This window comes from Pollicipes pollicipes, unplaced genomic scaffold (assembly GCF_011947565.3).
Source record: "Pollicipes pollicipes isolate AB1234 unplaced genomic scaffold, Ppol_2.1 Scaffold_6686;HRSCAF=7923_pilon_pilon_pilon, whole genome shotgun sequence".
NCBI classification, from domain to species: Eukaryota; Metazoa; Arthropoda; class Thecostraca; order Pollicipedomorpha; family Pollicipedidae; genus Pollicipes; species Pollicipes pollicipes.
The window spans coordinates 24,353,901-24,378,150 of record NW_023596921.1 but is presented as its reverse complement, the minus strand read 5'-3'; the positions used below and the strand labels follow the sequence as shown (position 1 = coordinate 24,378,150).

Here is a 24,250-nt window from a genome sequence, read left to right as displayed (position 1 = left end):
CGCCATATTCCACTCCTGCGAAGTGGGTGTGCCGTTACCGACGCCCCCCTCCCCCCCATTCTTTTGCTTTGCTGGGAATGCATATTCAACAAGGTATGCCAGGTCGTTTCAATGCCCTTGGTTTCCGCTCCCACAGGCCCATGTCCCTCCGCTCACAACCGACTGCAGTAAAATGCAACCGGGTGTTAAACAGCCTTGCATTTTGAATTAAAAGCCCCTTGCTTAAAACCGCTGTATTCAATCCGACAAATTTTCCAGAACTACAGGGGGCAATGTCGACGAATCTCGCCTCGTGCAATCTCACGGTTCAAAGCTATCGTTCGAAACGAAGCGAGCCATATCCGCATAAAAAGTTCAAAATACACGAACCAAAGCAATATCCGCCGACCAACATAATGCAATGAACGAATCGCGGCGTATGTTACCACTCTTTCCATATAGGAGGCGCTCTTCTTCATAAAACGCCCCACCGGAAGCTCTCACACCGCTACCAAACGTAAAGAACGTGCCTAAAAACTCACCACCAGACCACTGCGCACTGAAACCGAAGGAGCACCGACCCAGCAGACAGCGCCCTGATGGCCAAATTAATCCACCACCTCCATTCAGTGTGACGCTTACAAAAGCGGAGGCAAAATGAGGCAACAGGTCTTGTCAAAAATAATGTCCCATGGACTGCGCGCTCGTGCAGGAGCGGCCGCGGGCGTGCGGACCGATCGTGGGCCGCATGTGCGCGGTGGCACCCGCGTCTTTCGTATTATGTTGATGGAGGGGGGGGGGGGGGGAGGGGCAAAAGGAAGGGTCGATGAATCCGCGTGAGGGTTCCGTGGCTCGAATCGATTCCATTCGATGGCGCGGGAGTACGGGGGCTTCCGAGGGACACGACGCGCTGGCCAGCGGACGTCGGGACCTCCGCCGCGACGGTCCGCGCTGGTCGGGGCGGCGCACGCGGCGAGGCCGGCCGGGTGGAGGGCGATTTGAACTGTCGTGTTCCGCGGAGCGGCAGCGGCCCGGCGGCGCCTAGGCATCTGTCTTCTGGCGCAGGCTGCTGACCTTTTCGGACGCCTTGTGCACGGCGTCGCGGGCCGCGTCCTGCAGCGACTGGAAGCTGGGCGCGTCGTCGTAGTTCTGTCGACGTGGCAAGCGCACTTAAAATCGCATGCACCAGTCACTGAACACAGACACAATCAAATTATGAAATAAGCAATTTGAAGCCTGTTGATCTATACCCAAGGGTGACTTTCACAACGCTATGTGCGATGTGCTTGGGATCTGGGGGCTCGCGTGGAGTAAAATTAAACAAAGGATACGGGGTCACAAACCAAAATGCCACGACACATGCCGCGCCCGATTAGCCTTCTGGGCGTCACAGACGCGTGGAACGTCACACCGGTAACAGACCACGGCCACAGCCCTTGATGTACACAGGGAGCGCCTGCCGCTGGCTGACCTGGTAACCGAGGTACGCGACGGCGATCAGTAGCAGCAGCACGCACAGCTTGACCAGCGGGCGCAGCCAGCCGGCCGAGTCGGCCTTCGAGTCCAGATCCCAGGCGCCGCCGCCGCCCACCGGCGCGCGGCCGCTGGAAACCAAAGGGCCGCCTCAGTGGGAAAGTACGGGCTGCCCGGATAACGGCCAGGTGATCGCGTGACTGGTATCCAGCATGCCATGACATTTACGTGGGTCGCGCTTATTTCATAACCGCATCGGCTTGTTTGTGCACTGCAGCCAGTTCAAACGCACGATAGACGGCGAAAGGAAAAGCAACGTTTGTAGTTGGGAGCGTCTTCCGTACAGCAAAACACGCAATCACAATACATGACAGGTACGCCCCTTTTCTACAGCAGACCTTTTGAGGCGTGTAGCGAGAGTTTGTACAATGCAGATATTACGCTTCATCTTTGCTGCGGTGCGGTATAAAACCGTCCAGAGTGCCACTGTTAAGCTGATCAAAGGAAGCTGCCTGCTGTGAGTCGTAACAGAACTGTGCATGGCAATTTGGCAACGCCCGTCAGTAGGAAGGCAAGAAATCGTCACACGAATGGACTTCATGTCGACACTTGGTGCGGCTGTGCCCAGCGGGTCAATTACATGATGGCTAAGAGCCATACCGAAAAAATCAACGTTGTTGGGTACTCCGATAGTTGTTTTGATGAGCGCAAATGACTACTTCAAACAGCTGGGCCTCTTATAAGCAGTGCACAGACGCCACTGCAGCGCGCCGTCCGCGACAGCGTCCAACGTACGACAGAAGGTAGGTACGATCGATTTCGGACCTCGCACCCTGGTGGAGTACGACTACCTGGACGGTCCAGCCCACCGAGCGGCCTCCCACCTGGCGTAGCTGTCGACGGCCGTCTTGGTGAGCAGGTACTGCTCGCGCGGGTACGAGCCGCGCACATCCCGCACGCCGCGCCGGGGCGTCGGCTGGTCATCCTCGGAGCGCAGGAACACGGGACGCAGCGCCGGCGAGCGTGGGTTCAGCTGCGCCGCATCCGCCACTGTCGCGCATGTGACGCCGTTAACGACGGCGGGGGGAGGGTGGGGGGGGGGGGGGGGGAGAGCGGAGGGAGGCTGTGCTGGACGCCGGGCCAAGCTCTGACGATGAGGAAGAGAGCAGTAGGGCACGGTGACATAGCAGTGGGATACTGTGCCATGACAGTGGGACATAGTGTTACATAGGGCAGTGGGACACGGCACGACAAAGCGGAGAAAACAATCCAAGAGAGCAGCGTGACACAGTGCTGCAGGGAGCAGTACGACACGGTGGTACAGAGGACAGTGGGAGATGGTAATACAAAGGGCAGTGAGACACGGTGCTACAGGGTGCAGTGGGACGCGGTGCTACAAGGAGCAGTGAGACACGTTACAGGGAGCAGTGGGACACAGTGCTACAGGGAGTAGTGGAACACGGTGTCTCAGAGAGCTGCGGGACACGGCGCTGCAGAGGGCAGTGGCACACATTGCTACAGAAAGCAGTGGGACACAGCGTCACAGGGAGCAGTGGGACAACGGCGCTACAGAGAACAGTAGAATACGGTCCTACCAAGAGCAGTGGGACACGGAGCCGCTCGCGGTACTAGCTCCGAGTCGTGACGGACCCTGCGCTGTCAGGGCAATGGCCACAGGGCTTCACGGCGTAGCATAACGCAACGCAAACAGCAGACATGTCGAAAGCGTAAAAGTGGGCGCATGGAGACACCTTGCGGTGGCATGGAATCATTGGTTGGTCACCCGGCTTATTATTAGGCATAAGACATGCTGCTGCTATGCAGGGCGCTGAGGGGCTAACATCGTCCGCCGTAAAAACCGGTCAGAGGCAACGCAGCCAAGCAAAGCTCATACGCATCAGAAATACAGGATGTCCCAAAAATGCCGAACTTATCAAAACTCAATAACTTCGATCATCATCCACATAACATGTTGGGCCAGGGTTAAAAGGAAACTGCATTTATGAAGAATTGTTTTCATGACAAAAAGCTTCGGCCAACGCTGCAGCGCGTGCTCCAACTGCTTCTCCCCCACGGTTCGCAGAGCTTAATGTGCCCGAGAGCCTGCCGCACGGCTGGGCCGCACGGGTCATGCCGGGTCGTCTTACACGACGCCGGGATTTTCCGCAGCTTTTTGTCTTTATTTTGCACGGTGGACACGGTCCCTCAGAAATCCCTAGAGGAAGACAAATCTGGGTGCAGAGGATCCTGGGAGAGCGCAGATCAGGGAGTCACCGTCTTCTTGGAGACAGCACGGCGCACGAAGTCATCTTGAATCCCCCAGAACCATTAGAGATGCCAGTTGGAAAGCGCGCCATCATGCTGCAGCCACTGCAGGCAGATGTCGACGCTCTTCCGTTTAGTTTCTCCCAGTGCCGGTTGAGCACCACCACGAAGTGACCTGCAGTACCGGCGCGGTGTTTTGCTGGCGGTCTTGGGAGAAGGGACCAGCTAGCCCCCTATAGCTGACCGCTCCTCACATTACTACTGGGCGAGTGCGGGAGACTTAACCGCATCTCCGCTGATGTCTGCTGGCCCCGGCACCGCAGGTTTTGACGATTGTAAGTTTCATGCAGACAAAAGTGTGCCTCTCGGAAAACCAGAAGGCCAATGAGGCTTGTGGTCAGAAGTCAGAAGTCGGACTTTCACCGCTTCAGACTTTATATTTTGGTCCGATGGATTTAGTGCCTAGCGAGTTTGTATCTTGAAGAAGATTAGATGACGATTTTGTCACCAAATTTTATGGGCTACCGGCCCAGAGAAACGCAAGCGTTATCGCAGGCGATGAGCCAAGGTTTCAGGTACACTGGCCACGCCCCGTGATACCCGTCCGGAGCCAGACACGGCAATGGAACGACCAGACTGACACTCACGTCGGCTCGCCACTCCGCGAGCCAGAAACGTCTTTAACTCAAGAATTGTTTGTGTAACTGGACCAACGCAGCCTAAAGAATACTTTTCAAATGTTCTGGTAGTAAGGATTATGTACCAGTCTGCACACAGAATCAGATTTCGTAACCGCCGCGCGCAAGAAGCTCGTTTGGTGGTGACTCGTAGTCATTGCGGCAGACATCATGCAGAAATCGTGGAAGGAGGACCACGGTTAGGTACGTACGCAGCAACAGCAGATCGCATGTACGAGTAAAAGGGACTGCGGCAAAGCAGCGGAAAGCGCAAATTTAGACCCAACATTAACGTCCCCACCCCCGTGGTCGTCAAATCCCCATAACTTCTTTGTGGAATTTAACTACTGCATCACTTTGTATGCAGGCTGGCGGTGCTTTGTAATACGCGACCCCCTTTCACTCCACGGAAGAATACACGCTCATATTAATTGTTTGAAAAAAGACTCAACAGCGACAGCAAACGTGTAAAAACCGATCCAGAACTGATCTGCGTCTGGTCACCAGACAATCCATATACCAAAAGCCATGCATAATTGTCAGTACGTAGCGATAGATTCGTTTCAACCACAAAGAAGCAGAGGCGAAGCTTTTAAGCAAAAGCAATGTACAGCAAACATTTCGTCGACAATTACCTCGTGAAGTTTTGTAATAACTGTATCCATCTGCAAAATACGAAAAAAAAACAGGTCGTGGTTTGTACATGTACAAACATAGCAAATAACTTACTCATCTACCATCGCCGACATTTCCACGAAGTTTAGGACCGGGAAATATGTATTTGTCTAGCTGCCAATATAACGTCGGCTTTTCACTAAAAGGGCGATTTTAAGCACAATAGCTCAACTACCGCCATAGCTGCTCTAGAAAATTTTCGTAGAATTCAATCGGCGTTCAAAAGCACCACTTACTGGTGGTCGAAATAAAGCAACATCTAGTCAATGCTGTGATCCAACAGCGCTCACTGCACATGGCCGGGCAACAAAGATTCAAAACTTGCCCAGCCTGGGATGGATGATTTCTTCAGAAAGGCATATATATATATATATATATATATATATATATATGTATATATACATATATATATATATATATATATATATACATATATGTATATATATATATATATATATATATATATATATATAACTTGTAAGCATGTTCATTTGCAACATGAAGCCACAAAAACATGGACGCCGGCTTTGCAGCCTCCACAGGCCGCGCGGCGCCGGCCGCCGCAGCTGGTAATATGAGACGGCTGGCAGCCAGACGCTAGCGACCACGCACTGAAGAGTGACGAATCTCACGGTCATGGTGGCTGACCCTGGTTACTGAGGTCAGCACCCACTATTCCGGGATGAATACGACCTGGGCTGACGCAGCCCAGAATGCATCACTCACAACTTGACAAAAAGCTTGGAAGCTAGATTGGACCGATGCGCCAAACCATAACGCTATTACTTTACTATAGGCCCCGGACATAGATCATACGATAATATCACTAATTCAATAAACCTCAGATATTTTGGGGCCAAACATCCATTTTGAAATTCTGCCAAATAATTTTCTGAAATTCAATATCCATTTCCGAATTTCACGAAATAATCAGCCATGACCTTGGATCTTTCCTGGACTTTTCTTCAAAGGCCACTTGGCACCAGGATCCTAGATTTGTTAAAAAGCCCCTAGGACCTAGGATCTCCTTCCTAACTTCGTTAAAAGACACCCTAGGATTTGATATTTGGGGGGGGGGGGGTCTGGACACATGCCTCGACCTGTCTGCACATGCCTCGATTATTTCTGTTCAATAACGCATCACTGAGTAGAGAACACAAACTAAACCTTTCTCAAACCAATGCCAAATCAAACACAGTAAATCACCAGTACAAAAATAAGCTGGAAGCACATGGGCAAACAAAAAAAACTCAAATCAATATGAAAACCAGTGAGGCCAAGGGTGAGGTCATGTCTAGACCTCCCTTTTATAAAGCAACTTAACCTGCACACTGCAAAAAATGGAATGCCTCAGCAAAAAGCTCATCCCACAGATTGTTGCTACCAGTCACACCACAAAAGCCAAAACATCCCCTACCCGCGCAGGTTCGTAAGCTGGATGGGTAGATGGCACCACTCACAGGCGTTGTCGTCAGGTGCATGACGCTGCCGAAGCTCGCCGCCGCCGCCGCCGCCGCCACCGCCGCCACGCGCCGTTGCCGCCACCTGGCTGAGCCGCACCGGGGCCTCCTCCGGCTCGCTATCCGAGTACTCATCCTCGCCGCCGCCGGCGCCGTTCGTCACCGTCACCGTGCGCGTGTTGTAGCTTGTGGTAGTGGAGCGCTGCGTGGCTGCGCCCTCACGTCCCAACAGCTTGGCCAGCTTCTTCTCATAGAGTCGACGTGTGGAGCCTGCGAGGGGGCAGGGTCAGGGGTGAGTGGTCCTCAAACCAAAATGCACGCAAGCACGCACGCACGCATACACACACCTGCTATCCCAAAGATGGGACATGTCTATTGCACTCCAGCCAAACTGATGTAGATCAAAACATCTGGTAAAAAAGGCTGCATCATGACATAGAAATACATATTTTATATAACAAGCTGAAGTGGGCCTGTCATTTTCAACTTTGGCAAAGCCCATCACTACTTGAACCAGAACTGACATCATAGAATAGGACTCCACTGAAGAGATGTGTCCTATTCTTTCTATAGGTCGTTAGGCATGGGGATTGAGTGTCACAGCACTACAAGCCATGCCATCTGCCTCATGGCCAACATGTCCCACAGTGCCTATTGCACACTGATCAATTCCACGAATGCTATCAGCCATAACAAACAAATATGTTCATCACAATGACCACATCCCCATGCGATATGTGATATGCAAATGACCCAGACAGGCTGATGGGTTGTGCAAAATATCATCAACCAGACTAGATATGCTCATTAATAACCCTGACTCACCAACAATAGGCCCAACTGAGATGCCATGTGACCGAAGCTGCTGAGAGAGCTGATCATTGTTCAGCTCTGTCAGGTCTGTAGAGAGCGACGAGACAGATTCCTGCAAACAACCAGGATATCAACAGGTCATGCAAAGTGGCTTGCTTGGATCCGGACCCGTCCGTCTTGGGTTTGAGTCCTTGCAACAACACAGCATCCAACATATTACCTAATGGTATTTGTCCTGAAATAGCCCTGACAGTCAGTGAGACATAAAGCCCATGCATTATTAATTGATCTGGCAGGCAAAGTACAAATAAGTCACAGGACGGAACCAAGCAAGTGCAATCTTAAAAACAATTTAAAATAGAGAGAAAGCATATTTTTGGCATGAATATTAAAACTCGATAATATGGAAAATATGATACAATAGAAAACATAAAAACTTTTGCCTAGGCAAAGAGAAGCTATCTGAAATGATATTAAGACTTTTCTGAAACCACCAACTCCTACTCAAGAACAGAGCCAAATTAAAGATAGCCAAGTCAGCCTTCAAGAGCAAAATCAGTCAAGTGTCACATCATAAGAAAGTCAAGCATGAAATGACACTGGATAACCTCATAATGCTTAACTCACTTACAGGCTGGGACTGAGCCTAATTTTCTTAATTAACCAGTACAACTAAATCAAAGGCTGATTAAACCAACCCTAACATCTCACTGAACCCAGCAGCAAGCTTCTGGCATCCACTCCCACTGCATCCACATCAACTTCAGGAATCGGCAATGTCAATAGCCTACTAGGGGATCCCTTGCTCACCTCCATGCTGCATGTGCACCTTGGAATTAAAAGAAATTCATCAAAAATCAAGTTAACACCCACATGAAGATAAGGCAATGACTTCACAATACATATGCCTTAACATGTAGGCACCCACCAACTTATTACGTTCAAGCTGTGCTGCAAACCCCACCTATAAAAAATATCTATGTTATGGTGATCATGCCAATTTCACATAGGAGCATCAAGCTTGGTCGTGATGAGAAGCCCCTGTGCAATGCTTTTAACATACATAACTGTTTGTGAGTTTGAGTACTGTCTAATCTTGGGACACATTCTATAAATAAACGATCTTACAATCATAATAAAGCCAACAGTTCATGAGGATATAACTTAATCCAATCTACACTGACCCAGGCCTGGAAACCAACTGATTTTTGATCAGATCACAATGGGGCAAGGGAAGAGCATAGCTTTTAATTTGTTGCAACTGATCAAATATGGAGCCAGAAATTACTGAATCAGGCTATGGAGGACATTCAAATGTTCTTTATAATATATAAAATTGACAAGACCTACAAAAAGGAGACAATCTAGAGACAAATTATGTTTTATTGGGTGATTGACAACTTCTGTCCCAAACAGGACAACATCCTATTTTGGGTAAGATTCTGCCTGCCCCTAACATGTACTTGGCAAGTTTGCCATTGATTGCAGACTAGATGTTACACAGCCCTTTTTCTTGGTACCAAACCTTAGTATGGTTCCATTCCATTCCCAGCTCACTGGTCAATCAGTGATATACCAGCATCATCTTCTGATGCTCTCTTGTATTGTAAACACTTTCAGTCATGAGATTCAAACTATTGTTCTCAAAATTAATATCTTATAATTCTGCTGTCTTTCTTATTGTTATTGACAATGCACCGCAACAAGTTGTCTTGTACAGACACGATGACTCAGAAAGATGTAAATTTCAATCAATGCTCTGGACAATTGGTGTCACATTGATTGAGTATTTTGGTTGCCAACCTGGAGTGTGTAACAGTCATACAACACTTTGACTTTCAATAATTTGACATGAAAGGAGCACGACACTAACACTGACCTGGTCTCCATTTGTGCGCCTTTGCATGCCCTCCTCATCGCTAGAAAATTCTCCCGCAGCTTCTTGGAAATGGGACACATGTTGCTCATACATTTTGACCAACTTCTCCTTTCTGGCGTTTGGTGGCGGAGGTTCTACACCGTGATTAACAAGCTCATTGATCAGCTGCCCTTTGGTCAGCGAAGCCATCGTTGCTGTTCAGTGTTCCCAGTCGTCGCCCTGAATAATTCACACGTGCGCCTACTCGGCCCTTTACCGGTGTTTTGGTGCGATCACTAATATCGGAAATCCCGTTACGTCGAGCACGACAGTCGAAAAAGCGCGAAATTGGTTGCTCCAAATACGACGCGTATATTACAATACGTAGTGTGGCACAAAGTTTGGTTATCAGCTTTCTTTGGAATTTTCCCTGTTACATGAAAAGAAAGAATTTGGTAATACAAAACATCTCGTTTGCTCTTGAAGAACCATACAATTTTGTATTGAAAAATATACATCTGGTTAGATGAAAATCATACGATGTCATTCGTGATGCTCTATCCCCGACACTATTCTACTCCGTGGGCGCCATTTTGGCTAAAGCCGGTTGCGAGACGCCATTGCTGCGTGGGGACTGCTGGCAGTATTGAGGCGAGAGTACTGAAACGACTTTCAACTAAGTGCTGTTGAGGTATCCAATCAGTGCATTTAGGCTGTTATTGTATCGGGACTAGTGGCGATTCGGCGCATCGGGGCGGTCGGATATAGAAGTCGTGCGTGTTCAGTTGCCATCTTCGGTAGGTTTCCCTCTAACGCGCACCTACCGATTTCGACATTTTTAGCAGCGGTGGGCCAAATGCTTTGTCGTCGGTAATTGTGGGAGTCTTGTTCCTGACTTGCTTGGGTCTGTCCTTTCGCTCTTCTATGAACCATTCTCCATGTTGGAAGTTTGAAAATGTGTGCTGCAGAAAGATTGCAGATGATACAGGTGAAGACACAGATAAAAGGTGGTGTTACATTGAATGATGGCATGCAGAAAATAAGGCTGCAAAAGTTAATGTTTGTTTTCCATGCCTGTAGTGTGAAAAACCAAGTGACGAGCTACAAAATGGGTTGATTGAATTGGTGTCCACAACCCAAATTTGTAGGGGTTATTTCCATGTTTTTATTATCTGTACATCATTTTGCCCAGTATACAATGCCTTAGTTGCTAGCATGATGTGTATTGGTTATGACTGAGTGATACCAGCTCATACCCATGTTTGACTGACTGGATGCCAACACAGCAATGTCATGTGTAATGCTTGCAATATACACAGTGACAGGGAGGTTGGGTAGAGCACGTCCTCTCAGAAAAAATATAATAGCAATAATGCGGCTAACCTAATAATCCCAATTCAACCATTGAGCTGTGTTTTTCTGTGAGTCAACTTAAACTAACCTGTCCTGTCCTGACCTTACCTTATTCTTGGCAGGACTGCCCTATTTTCATTGATTTATCAACCATTCAGTAATCAACACCACCTTTTGCGGCTCTTGAATATTGTGAAAGTTGTTGCTGGCGTGAGATTGTAATTATCTTATGATATGTCACTTTTATTCCATTTGGAGTCTTCATGGATCTGCGGTCTGTGTTCTAAAGAAGTTTTTCTGTCTTAGTATGGGCAGATTTATTCAAATTGTTAGTCCATATTAAATTTGGCCAATGATTCCATGAGTAGATAGTCAAGTGTATTTTCTTTAATATTTTAGTATCATGTAATTAGAGCATAGCAGGAAAAGTCACTGGAACTAAAATGAGGTCAGCTGGTTGCTGCAGCTGGTTGGCTGGGTCATTTTATTCCACAAGATATGACTGGGTTTGCATCTTTGTTGCACCTTTGCCATGCTTTTGGATGGTGCTAATTCTCTTGCTAGAGAGATCCCTTGCCTCCTCCTCCCCCCCCCCCCCATCCAGGACAGATGCCTGGTTCATGGAATGCTGGAGAAGGGGGAAGAGCATTACATTTGTCAGATTAGGGTAGCTAGACTTGAACATCTATAGCAGTATTGGGATTTGCTGATGCTGATTTGCTTGTCTTTGTTTGAAAATGAAGAGTAGACATCTTGCATGTCCTGGACCCAGTGAATAGAATGCTTGGGTAGAGGCATTGCATTTCTTTATGAGGGGCTGAAGGGACTTTCTGTCATAGCATGTGATACCTTTCAGCTATCATTCTAAGGTAGGGCAGGTGTCTTCTGTGCTCCCCTCCCATTCCTCAGCGTGCCTCCTGTTCTCCCATACTCAGTACGTGGTGGTGCTACACACATGTGATTCATTGATCTCACAGTGGTGGAAAAGTTGTGGTGGGCTGGTTAGTGGACACAGTATGTGATAATTTTATCACCTAGCATTGAACTGCCAATGCCATGTTTTCCTGGTGCTGGGTGGTGACCTGCACACCTGGGCCCAACCCTCCCTTTTAACATTACTGATCTTATGATCACAGTGCATGTAGAAATAAGTTCCCTGAGTAATGTTAGTGGTATGCTTGTGGAAAGGATCACTGATGCAATGCCATTATATGACCATTCCAGATTTATGACTAGTTGTCCATACAGATTGCAGCTTTTTCCAGGTGACCTCTTTGTGTATGGCTGACCATGGAAAAGCTTATAAAACTTAAAGATCCTTTTTTGTCCTAAGTCACTGATGTGTGAATGGACCATCAAAAGAACATATGTTTAAACACTTCTTTGACAGTTGTTAGTTGCCCCTAGGAAACAACAACAAAATTAGTGGCAATAGCAGTTGAATGACAGCACACAGACTTTAAAAGCCTCCAAGGTAGTGTGGGGCTTAGAGTGCACTGCATTAATGCCTATTCATAATCTGTGGAAATATTTGAGTGAGCTACTATTGTTTATTTCATCATTACTTGGAAATATTCTGCTTTTCTCAGGTTTTTTTTTGGTATTGGTGTTGGCAAACACTGCCACCTCAGAAATATTTTGGAACCTTGAAAATCTGCAACTGTCCTTGTTTATGGCACTGCCCAATGTATGGATGGTGGACCCTAAAGCAGGATTTGAACCAGGCTGAGAGCACCAACTACTACACAATGTTTCTTTCTGGAATGAAGAGCTGATCTCTGCCCAACATGTTTCTTCCTCTCCTTTAAAGGGAATGCCCCACATTTGTATGGAGTTTTGAGCTGCAACAGCCATCCCTAAGGGCACAGTACAGTACAGCACACAGCCCTGCCCTTCTAAGGTCTAAATCCCTCTGGTTTCTGAGCTATATGCCCAGGAACATAGGCCAACAATTTTGTGCAAGCTATTTCAAGGTTACCCAGGCATCCATGATACCATAACACCATTCAATCCTGCCATTCCCTTGGCCATGCAGGAATGAAGGCCAAAATATATTATTTTTTAGTTGTTGGTATCATATTTCCATGAATTTTGATTTAGTGTTGCTGAGGAACAGCTAGGAAATGTCCTGTTTGATCTGTCCAAAAGCAGTTTTGGGCCAGCTGTGCATGTTTCAACATTAGTTCTCATTACGTCTCATGTCATTATATCAGCTCTTGGCCTGCCTGTAAAGTCGGCAGAAGTCGCTTCCAGGAAGTCGCCCTTTGTAGGCTTCGGTTGGGTCATACATATGCAACACACTCGTTTTACTTGACGGGTAGGGATGTGCCACAGTGTGATAGATGCGGGGACCGGTTGTCTGTTGAACATGTGCTCGTCTCATGCCGGCGCCTTGAGAGGGAGAGGCAACAATTTTTTCCTCCAGCGCCCCTTCATCAGTTACTCGATCAAGACCCATGTGGTGATCTTGGAGATATACTCACATTTTTAGCACACATTGACTTTGACGTTATTTCACTCACCCCTCAGTGTAAGTGCGCCAGTGATGCTACCTGTTATTAGTTGAAAACATACTTATCGCGTCGTGGCAGAGGTAGATAACCGTCATCGAGTGGGCGCAAAATGGCCCTGATGCCGACGCGCCCTTAAAAACCAGATCACCACACCACTAAAGTCAGAAGCATGGCTTTATTGCCATGTCAGCTCTCAAGGACTATTTTACCTCAGTTGTGCCGATGCTAGTTTGGTGATAGCATAATTAAACTTGAGTGAGCTGTGCTGCTGTGCAGAAGGAATTGTATCCTCTCTTGTCTGGATTGGCCTGATGTAAGGTGGTCTGGATCTGCTTGATGTTAAATGCAAGCTCTCAAATTCCAGAGTATTGATTGAAACATTGACTCAATTGACAGCACAATAGCCACTTGACAGTTATGATGGTGCTCATTGCAACAGCTCAACCATATGGCCTTGATTGTTATGAGCATTGTCACTGTCCATCCAAGTATCTGTGTATCTATTGCCTGACAGTTAAGATGGTACCCATCTCAACAGCTTGCCATATGGTCTTGATTGTTATGAGCCTGGTCACTATTTGTCCATCCAGGTATCTGCTCAGTCTGGTTGGTATAGAGGGTGTTTCCATGATGCAGGTGGCCATGGTGTACAACGGCAGGAGCAGCGGCCGGTACGAGGCGGGCGGGTACGGGGCTGGCGGCGGCGGTTACCCGCGCCGCGACTCCAGCCTGCGCCGCTCCGGCGGCAGCACGTTCGGTGCCATCGACCTGGGCGGCGGCAGCGGCCGCCAGCAGTACTCCGGCCCCAGCGTCAGCCCCTGGGCCTCCGGACAGGGCCCCAACCGGCACAGCTGGGGAGGCGGTGGCGCCCCGGCCGTCGGCAGTGAGTACGCGGCGCGCGCGGAGTTGTGGGCTGGAGGGAAAGCTGGCTTAGGTCAAAAGATGGAGATCCTGGGTGTGGGGAAGTCTTCAGATAAGCTTGGTAGTCACAGTTGCATTATCCCACTATGTGGTCCAAAAATTGGTGTGTAGAGTTGATTGCTTCAGTTGCTAATTATTTGTCACAAAATTAGGTGTTAAATGTTTGAAGAAAAGCAAAATATGTCTGTTACACACTATGACTATTTTGGTTGAATCAAGTTGGCTTTATGTTAGCATGGTAGATATAATAACAAAAATATCAAACAGAGCATGTTTTACCAATCATTGTTTTGTCTAGGCTCATTTATGGCAAATTTATTTTTGATTGCTGAAATGAATTGTTTTGGGCAACTGTAACCTGAGCAATGTGCTAGGAGTTGGGGTAGGTGTTATGAGTGCAAATTGCTCAGAATGTTTTCAAGGAGGATCTTTTCTGGCATCTTGTGACAAGCCTTCATGGCAGGATTCATTTTTGAACTATGTCTTCTCAGACCTGGAGCAGCCTTGATTCATATGTAAATAGGGGAAGGTTTGGGAAAAGGTGAGCACAGTAAGAAACAATTTAATGTTTAGAGGACGTCGTCGAGTAGGGCTGGGGCTCCACATCATTTGTAGGCTTGGGATGGGCCTGTACAGGAAAGGCCTGGGAGCAATGGCCGCGGCAATGCCCCCCTGCGTACAGCCGTGACTTCGCTGAGGAGGGAACAGCTCCGGGCGCTGTCGTGAGTGCAGATGGAAAGCGTCGCTCAGCAGCTGCTCTAGGACAGTCGCGGCGGGGATACGCTGACCCGTGTCGGGCTGGCTGCGGGCGCATGCTCGCCCGTGCGGATGTGCTGAAGACGGGGAGACGGGAGTGACTAGCGGCCGAAAGCGCGCGGTCTCGGGCGTCGGCGGCGGTGAGCAGTGTCGCGAGGCAGCGCGCCCTGGGAGCATTGCTACCTCGGAAGCGTTGTCGGAGCTGCTGGGCCGGCCAGCCGGACGGCAGCAGTGTGCGAACGCTGGTGCCTGACCAGACTCCACAGCCGGACGTCCGTGCACGTCCTCAGGTACCGGGGTCGGAACTGAACAGCGCGCGCTCCAGGGTGTAGTGATGTCGGTGACGCTGCAAGAAGCGGTCGTTTTTGTCGCCCGGCTCTGTTTCCTACATAGCCTGGCCCATTCCGTGTGGCGTGATCCGCCAAGGGCCTCGTGGGCAATCGTGCGACGGCCTCATTGGTGTGGAGAATTCGGAAGCGAGATACTGAACGCATATCGGTGCTGGACGTGGTGTGCCGACGCACGGCGCGTCGGTCACCCGGGTGTGTCCCGACTGCGGCTCGCTCCTTGCGCGCGGCGCTGGGTCCAGTGCTCATAGCATTGCTGCAAGAGATCTCACCGGGGTGCGCGCCCGGCGTGAACGTGAATGTAGAGATCTGCTCAGAGTTGTCGGCCGTCCTCGTGTTCGCCCGCTTTATCGAGCGGAACGCGGGCCGGGACGCCGCGTGGTGTGAACGACCTCCGTGGTGGATTGTGGTCCTGTTGTGAGCCGCTCGTGCCACCTGTCACGGACAGTGCTGACTGGGCGTGGCGGAGCCCTCCGGCCGCCGCCAGGGCGGCTGGAACTTGCGCACCCCACACCCGTCATACTCTTCGACTCTGCTCTCACTCTCGACTGTATCTTCAGGTTTGTTGGCTTCGGCCAGACAGCCGAGGTTTACTGACGACGCTTGGCGTCCTGACGCGTCATCCGTGGCCGTCGGGGCGCCCGACCCCAGTGTACCGCCCCGCGAGCTCCCGCCCGGCCCGTCCGGGTGGCCCGAGTTTCGCCGACTCCCCCGGCGCGCTGAAAAGTCGTCCGCGACTGTCAGCGCGCCCGACCTGACGTGTGTTGTACCCGAGCTGCTCGCTGGCCCGGCCAGACAGCCGGTCGGGCGGCCGGCCGGCCTCCCGTGCGCCGCCGCGTCGGCTTCGGCCGGTGGCCTGGGTCCGTCGCAGCGGTGCCGGCCGCCCTCCTGCGGCGGAGGGTGGCGCCCGCCGCCGGCGCGTCGCGGCCGCCTCTCGGTCCGTGTGTGTGTGACCTGACCGGCGCTCGCTCTGCCCGCCCCGGGAGGTCGCGGCGGCCAAGCGGACGTGTTCGCGCATCTGGGTCCGGCGGGCGGCGGCGGCGGCCAGAGCGACACGCTCAACGTGGCCGCGTCGCTCGTGTCGGCGCTGCTGCAGAACCAGCAGCGGCAGCGGGAGCCGGCTCCGCCGCAGCCGTTCGGGCCCGGCCCGGCGCCCGGCCCGTTCGGTACCGGCTACGGCGCACGCGGCGTGGGCGGCTACCGGGGAGGCAGAAGCAGCTTTGGTCGCACCGATTACAACCAGCGGGCTGACTATACCAACAAGGTAACTGGACGGCGCCGCGTGCGCTCTCCCCACCTCACTGTGTTCCAGTGTCTGCCGGCCGGGCAGGGCGCCCCGCCCGACCGTGTGTGTGGAGTGGAAAATGGGTCACTCGGGAGCACGGTATCGGTGTGCCGGCGGCAGCCCTGTGCGGCGCCGGGGCGGGACGGCAGCGCGTGCGGCTGCTGTTGGCGCCGACGGGGCAGCAGCCGTCCGTGCTCCCGCCATGCATTCCACTCACGGGCGACCGCCCTGCCGAAGTGTCCGTCACTGACCCGCAGCGAGCCTCAGAGCCGCAGACCGCGAGCCGGTGGCCAGAGGCACCCGTCTCAAAACGGTCCCCAAAGGCACGTCTGCGGCACATGGCTCACGCAAGTGGACGTGTCTGTGTGTCTGAGCATCCGGTCGGCTCTCGTTAGGCACGCGCTGTGGAGCACGTGTCGCGATATCTCCTGTATCCACCAGCTTCCGCCCACGATGAGCGCACGCCGTTGCAGTGTGGCCGGTCTGCCACCCCCGCGCTGTCGTTTGACGGCCCACTACCGCACTATATGCCACTAGACCGCGAGGGTAGTGTTTGTGTGGCTCTCAGTCGATGTCCGTATCCTGTGAACTGCTCTAAAAAAGAGGACGCGCTGACCGAGACAAAGGGTCCTCAAAGTATTTATCCCGCACTCGTAAAAGAGCAGTGTCTCTGCGGCCATCGCCCAGCCAAGGCGAATACAGTAATGCAATGCGTTCATTCCTTCGTGGCATGACACTACGTGCCAGATGTGCCGCGTGAAAACGCTCTTGAACGCAGTGGTCCAGTCCACCGTTTTTTCTCTGAAATTAAGGAGGCGGTCATTTCATAGACGCCCCTTAAAGTTTACTGCTTTCACCCGATACTGTTTTCAAAACTTCCTTTGGGAGTTGAAGTTTGACAAGTACCGGCGCGCTTGGTTTTGGGACGTCAGCTCCCACTCTGGAGATTTCGACTCCTCTGCTTTGGCACTCCATCCGCCTTTGTTTGCCCCAGCGGGGCGAACTCTCCTGTTCGCCATGTCCTTCGCTACACATGACACTGAAATAAACGGTACTCTCAGTAGCAGAACGACTGTAACGGCCTCGATTTGGCCATCCCAGTAAAAGTAATTGTGAGGTGGTAATCGGCTAGCCGTTGGGATGTCTTAAGTCAGGGCATGGCGCGTTTTACACGCGCGTTTTACTTTGGAGATGACATTTATCCTATTGCACCGCTCCGTAACGTTGCGTCCGGCGTATTGATTAACCCAGTCTTCGCGCACTGGAACCAACCGCCTCCTTGGAGTGAACGCTCCATCGCCAGAGGGCTGGAAGCCAATGCCGGCGGATCCCCAGGGTGGTCGGCATGGGCGCCGGTTTGTTCGCTGCTTGTGCCACGCCTGACCTGTGTCCGGCCGGGGTGCGTCGCAGTTTGACAGGCGAGACACGTTCGTGAGCCCGCCGCGCGGCCGCGCCACCTTCCGCGGCCGCGCCTCCACGCGCAGCCGACCTTTCAGCCGCGGCGCCGCCACCGCCGGCCGCGGCGCCGCCAAATCAGCCGCCGACAAGCAGAGGTGGGTCGCAGCTGCCGCCGCCACCGTGCTGGCTGCGGACTGTATTGTGCCGGGTTGTGAGGCGGCACATTACGTGTGTTTGACGTCGGTCGCAGAGGGTTACGGAACCTTTAATCTTTATTAATGGGGAACGTAATCAACATAGCGCGTCATTTTCGCGCCTCTTTGTTTGGCTCTCACTATGAACACGGGATGCAGTTGTACTCGTTGACGTCGGCGCTAACCTCGGTGCCATGGTATGGGTGATCCAGTGATGCTGCAAAAGGCCGGCCCGGTCCAGTTGGCTTATCAACTCTGTGTGTCTGCCTCAGCGTGGGCAAGAAGAAGGAGGGCAAGAAGGGCGTGAAGACCACGCAGGAGGCGATCGATGAGGCGAAGGCGGCCGCCCTGGAGAAGCAGATGGAGGCTAGCGGCGACGGCACCAAGGTGAGGCCTGTGGCCCTGTCCGTGTACGTGGGTGCTCTGCTGTGGGAAGAGGCCCAATGGCTCGATTTGAGACTGGAGGCCGGGCGCCGACTTTTTCGCGTGGGTATTGGGCATGCTGTGAGGCCGGTGAAAGATTGAGGCCGGTTGCTGTCTCTGGTTTTGATTTTCTCACGACGGCCAGCATGTACGGGACGAAGTGTTTATATCCTTAACGCATCGGTCGTCGTTTGCATAGACCGTCACAGATGGCATACAACATTTCGTCTTTGGCTGGTTTTGCTCGTGCGGAGGGGTATTCTTGCGCTCTCACTGACATCGCACCATTAGGGCCAGCGAAGGTGTGCCCGCTGCGGCGCCGCTGACTCACGCCTTGATGTCCAGGGTGCCGGGGGCGCGGAGCTGCTGGTCAAGAAAGAAGACGGCGGCGCCGCCGCCGCCACCGAAGACGGCGACAAAGCGGCCGAAGTTGCCACTGCCGACGGCAAGGAAGGTGACGCTGCCGCCGCCGCTGGCAAGGAGGGCGAGGCCAAGCCGGCCGACGCCAAGAAGCCGAACGACGCTAAAAAGTCTACCGGCAAGGCGGCGGCCAAGCTGCAGCGCGAGCGCATCCTCAGCGAGTACCTCAATTGCTCGGTCTGCAACGTGTCGAACATGGGCAGCGAGAGCTCGTTCAACGAGCACGTGCGCGGCCGCAAGCATCAGCTGATGATGGAGCTGATGGAGCAGAAGCTGGAGCAGAGCGCCAAGCTGATCCGGGTCGAGATCCAGATGGCAAGCAAGCGGGCAGAGCTGGAGCTGCAGCGCCGCAACCTCAAGGCCGGCCTGGCCCAGCCTAAGGAGCAGGGCTACTGCGGGATGTGCAACGTGCGGGTCTACCTGGACATCAACGAACACCGCGCCAAGGATTCGCTGCATGCCAAGCTGAAAAAGTTAGTGCACAGCTCACACCGGGGACACTTAGTTTTATACGGACCCATGTGGGCACGGCCCCTCGTGACACGTTTGGTGGGTTTAGGTGCGGTTCATTCCTTCGCAAGTGCGGCGTGGTGCTGCGCCTGGATGGTGCAGAGACTGCTGGTAATCATACACTATTGTTTGCGTTTTGGGACGGTTGAAGCTCACCCATTTATGCTGTGTTTCTTTTAGGTTTCTGCATCCGCGCTGCTGCAATATGGGATTCGACACTCCCGTGCTTTACGAGAAACATCTGCTGTCGTTCACTCACTTCAGGGTAAGTACGACCGGACAGTGCTGTCTGTTGTTAAACGCGGAGTTATGGAGTGGTCGCTGTTTGCAAATTTTAAGTGTCGGCCAGTGCGAAACCTACGTGCTCTCTGGAGGTCAGTATTCCACGGAGTGCTGTTTTCTCGTCAGCTATGGTCGGTGGACTGTCCCGCGTTCTGCGCCGCTGCCGCTAACGGGCATCGGCTTTTATTCGCAGAAGACCCAGCAGGTGGACAAGGAGAACGCGGCCGCCGGTACGGGCGCCGTGGTCGTGGTCGGAGACGTGCCGCCGCCGGACCCTGCCGCCGCCGCCGCCCCTGACGGAGAGTCGGCGACCAAGGAGAACGGCGAGGCGGCCGACGGCGCGGCGCCGGCCGACCCGGCCACCGCGGGAGACTCGGCCGCCGCCGCGCCGAGCGACGGCCAGGGAGCGGCCGGGTCGGAGCCGATGGAGCAGGAGGCGGCCATCGAGGAGAAGCCCGAGGAGGTGCCGGTGGCGTACGACGAGACGGTGGCGGTGGGCGTGCGCACCGGCCAGCCGTTTGCTGGCACGTACTGCCCGGCGTGCCGCATCGCCACGCCGCCGGAGCACTGGCTCGAGCACTGCCGCGGCCGGATGCACTTCAACCGGTACGTGGCCAAGCGGCAGATGGACGAGCGCGCCCGCCAGGAGGCGGCCGAGGAGGCCGAACACCAGGTGGTGGTGCAGGAGACCGAAGAAGAGCCAACTGCCGCCGCCGACGCCGCTGCTAACGGTGGGAAGCGTGGCGTCAAGCGGCCAGCCGAGGACGAGGAGGGCGGCGAAGTGAAGAAGGCGGCAGTCGAGGAGCCGGCCAGCCTAGACAAGGTGCTGGACGAGATAAACGACGAGTTGGACGCTACGGTCAAGACGGAGCCGGCACCGGCCGACAGCGAGGAGCAGCCAGAAGGCACGGACGAGCCCGCCGAGGCAGCGGCTGACAAGCCTGCGATCCCGGCCCCGGAAGCGGCGCCGGCCGACCAGGAGACCGCGGCCCCTGCTGCTCCAGCAGCCACCGGCGAGGATGCCACTCCGGCCACTCCGGCCACACCAGCCACGCCGGCCACTCCGGCCACACCGGCCACACCAGCCACGCCGGCCACACCAGCCACGCAGGCCACACCAGCCACGCAGGACGCACCAGCCACGCCGGCCACACCAGCCACGCCGGCCACACCAGCCACACCAGCCGGGGCGACCACACCAGCCGCGGCGACCACGCCGGCTACGGCGACGCAGCCGGCCGCACAGCAGCAGCAGCAGAAGCCGGCCACGCCGGCGGCACGCGGCCGCGGCGGTCGCGGCGGTCCGGGCGGGCGCGGTTCACCTCGCGGCTCGTTCGGTCGCCGAGGCCGCGGCCGTGGCGGCCGCCGCTAAGCCGCCAAGGAGCGGGTGCGTCGTATTGCGGAGAAGCGGCGAGCGCCGGCGGAGGGTCGCCACCTCCCCCTGGACCATGCTCGGCCAGGGCTTTTATTTATCGTCGCGGGCGATGATGACCATGTTATAACTGTGGCGTGCGTCGCTTTCTGTTGACTCTCATCGTGAGCTCGGTCCGAGACGTGGGCTGGTATGTGAATACACAGGCATTGTCCTCATTGAGCGCTGTGTGACGATATGGGGGGGGGGGGGGGGGGAAGTGTGGAGCTTGGGCCGACAAGCGACTCGGGGATCTAATCAATTCAGCGCTGGTTCGGACGGCGTAGGGGCAGGGTCCATGGGTCCAGGTGAGTGACGTGAACTCGCTGGATGCGCGGCTTCGTTATATTCTCGATTGGGTAGCAAGGTGGATGAAGGGATTTTGGGCCGTACGTTTGGTCCTTGCGGGCGTGTTCGACGCCTATGGAAGATCGGAATTGAGGCCCTTTCGACCAGGAATGGTTGTTGCAGGACTGGGAGGAAGGAGAATGGTTGACGATGGGGCAGACTTGCATGCGCAAGGGGGTCAACCGCCAAGCTTTAACCCGCGCGTGCGTGCTGGGTACTTGGTCGAGGTACCTTTCCCGGGGGGGGGGGGGGGGGGGCTCTCGGCCCACTCGTGGCTGACTCATGCAGCCTGCCCCGGACAATCTGGGTGTCGCGAGGATGCGGGGTGAAGCAAGATAAAGGGTAAGGGACGGGCGTCCAGCATCTCTCAATGGCCGGGACCAACTATGCGTGCACCACTGGCCCGGGCCAGGGCGTGGCCATGTCGGCAGATTGCCTGGGCTTGGGTATTGAGCGCACCTGCAGATTTTCTGAGCTAAGGCCGTGTCTGCACCGACCAGCGGGCCCAAGACCCAGGCATGGCTGTGCAAGCTCAGAATATACGGACAGGACCGAACCTGTACGTGCTCCGGCCGGTGTTCCAGACGGGACCGAACCTGTACGTGCTCCGACCGGTGTTCCAGACGGGACCGAACCTGTACGTGCTCCGGCCGGTGTTCCAGACGGGACCGAGCCTGTACGTGCTCCGGCCGGTGTTCCAGACAGGATCAAACCTGTACGTGCTCCGGCCGGTGTTCCAGACAGGACCGAACCTGTGCGTGGTCCGGCCGGTATTCCAGACACGTCCAAACCTGTGCCCGCCCCAGACCCAAATCTTGGACATGACAGAACCTGTACCTACCCCGAACCTACGTTGACCAAACATGACTGAACCCGTGCCTGCCCCGGACCCAGATTTCAGACATGACCGAACCTGCCTGTCCTGCGCTCGAATCTGCACTGTGCATCTCTGGTGGAGGGAGCCACGCGGCGCCTGCACCTCGCCCTGCCGCGTGAGAGTGGGCGACCAGGGGCGTGCCGTGTGGCATACCGCAGCTGCTGCCGCTCTAAGCCGGCCAGAGGTGTGCCGTGTGGCAGACCGCCGCTGCCGCCGCTGTCAGTTGGCCAGAGGTGTGCCGCGTGGCAGACGGCCGCTACTGCCGCTCTCAGCTGGCCAGAGGTGTGCCGTGTGGCAGACGGCCGCTGCTGCCGCTCTCAGCCGGCCAGCCCTGTCACGTCACGAGGCGGCTGCCGAAGACGGCCCCCGGCTCTGACGTCAGCCGCCTGACGTGGCTCTGCATGGCCCGTCAGCGCGGCCCCGGGCTGGGGTGCGCGGGCGCGCCTGTCCGGGCAAGCATCCAGCTGTTGGGGGGCTTCGCCACGTGGGTCGTTTCGGTTACGCTCGGTCCCGGAATGACCGCTGTTTTCGGTCTCGGTGTTAACATTCACCAAATGGACTGCACCTATCTGAAGGGTTTGAAATAAAGCTGCCATATGGTAAAGACTTTGAAATCCCGCTCTCCGACCCAAACCGCTTTTAAGACTGCCCTGGCAACCCAAGTTTTAAAATCCAACACACTCCCGTAGGGGGGAGCAAAACGACTCGTGAAAATTGGGGGAGCACGCTTTATCAGCCCGCTCCCGCACTGGTTACACCAATGTGCGGGCGGAGACAGCACGGTATGTTTGTAGTCTTGGTTTAACGCTACGGGAAATACAAATATGGGGCACCCCATGGTAGTGCTGCAGCTTTTGTGTGGGGTGCTTAATTCATGAACATTTAAGTATCTGGTTCTAACATAATAATATGTCCGTAATTAAAGCGTATTGATGCGCCTACAATATGAGCCCAAGGTCCTTTCACGACCACAACACTGAGCAGGCGGCCTAAGGCCTGTTTACCAAGCAGAAACAGCGTGGGACCCCGGGAATGTCAGGTCTCTTAGACTGGTCGAGACCGTAAGACAACGAGGGCCCCTTTGTCAGCCAGGAGGCTCATGGCGCCCAACAGGGGTCCTGGGTCGGCACGGGGCTCCAAGTCGGTCAGGGGGCCAATTTACTGAAAAGGGAGAGGGACGGGACCCGGAATGCCAGTAGGCGTCGTGCGTTGGTCGGTGCTCTCTGACAACACGAATATATGTAAGAAATAATAATGATGCCTGAATAATAAAAATGATGAATAAGAAATAAGAAAAAATAGGAACGAGCCGGATAAGCCGAACCGGGTTTTCCGCATCGGCCAGGGGGCCGAGGACAGAGGTCAGAATGACATGTTTACCTGAGGCCCTATGGGTTTATCAGAGCCTTGGCACCCATGACATCAAAATGGAAGCCGGCTGCTACCTAATGCTGGGACCGGGGAGCCCTTCAGCCCCGACCGGGAGAGCTAATGGGTCCCTAGTGTTCAACCCACGGGGCGGAGATGTAGTTTCTATTCAGCTGGGAAGCTCCAGCCTCCCCCATTTTGAGAAGAAACTGGACCGAATCCTCAGAGAAAGCCGTTTGTTGGCTATTTGGGGTTGTTTTCGTCATTTTTCACCGCTCAGCCCTCGACGTGTTTCGCGAAACTACACCCTTGTCATGGGCTCCGAAAGAAAAATGCAAGAGGTCTTCTTAGTTTTCAATCCACGGGTCTCCTTAATGCAAGTTTCTGTGGCCACGAACGGGAAAAACGGAGAAACTGTGCCCCAGAAGTAAAGGAGGGCCGCATCCAACAAATTTCGGGGCTTTCCACGTGGGTCCTTCATCGCGCTCTGTGTCTCCCCGCACATTTACCAAGACTGACTGCACCCCTGGCTGGGGAAGTTCTTCAAAAATTAACTACCTGAAATAGCCCATCCGAAGATGCATCACCGATGTGACATTCATCGATCTCCCCGCGATGCGTAATAAACATATCACTGTCAATAA

The 24,250-nt window shown here is 53.8% G+C and overlaps 2 protein-coding genes across 2 annotated transcripts; one reads left to right on the top strand and one right to left on the bottom strand.

The window, feature by feature from the left end:
• Positions 1 to 218: 218 nt before the first annotated feature.
• Positions 219 to 9,582, bottom strand: LOC119108560 (uncharacterized). Its single transcript, XM_037232153.1, has 7 exons — positions 9,222 to 9,582; positions 7,355 to 7,454; positions 6,530 to 6,799; positions 5,030 to 5,059; positions 2,337 to 2,502; positions 1,451 to 1,583; positions 219 to 1,128 (listed from the first exon to the last, which is right to left on the bottom strand). The coding sequence occupies exons 1-7, from the start codon at positions 9,408 to 9,410 to the stop codon at positions 1,021 to 1,023; spliced, it is 996 nt and encodes a 331-aa protein (XP_037088048.1). The 5' UTR covers positions 9,411 to 9,582; the 3' UTR covers positions 219 to 1,020.
• Positions 9,583 to 13,696: 4,114 nt separating this feature from the next.
• Pep (Protein on ecdysone puffs) lies at positions 13,697 to 22,614 on the top strand. Its single transcript, XM_037231670.1, has 9 exons — positions 13,697 to 13,942; positions 17,786 to 17,928; positions 18,240 to 18,354; positions 18,736 to 19,283; positions 19,501 to 19,585; positions 19,796 to 19,945; positions 20,036 to 20,615; positions 21,911 to 22,131; positions 22,462 to 22,614. The coding sequence occupies exons 1-9, from the start codon at positions 13,697 to 13,699 to the stop codon at positions 22,612 to 22,614; spliced, it is 2,241 nt and encodes a 746-aa protein (XP_037087565.1).
• The last annotated feature ends 1,636 nt before the right edge of the window (positions 22,615 to 24,250 follow it).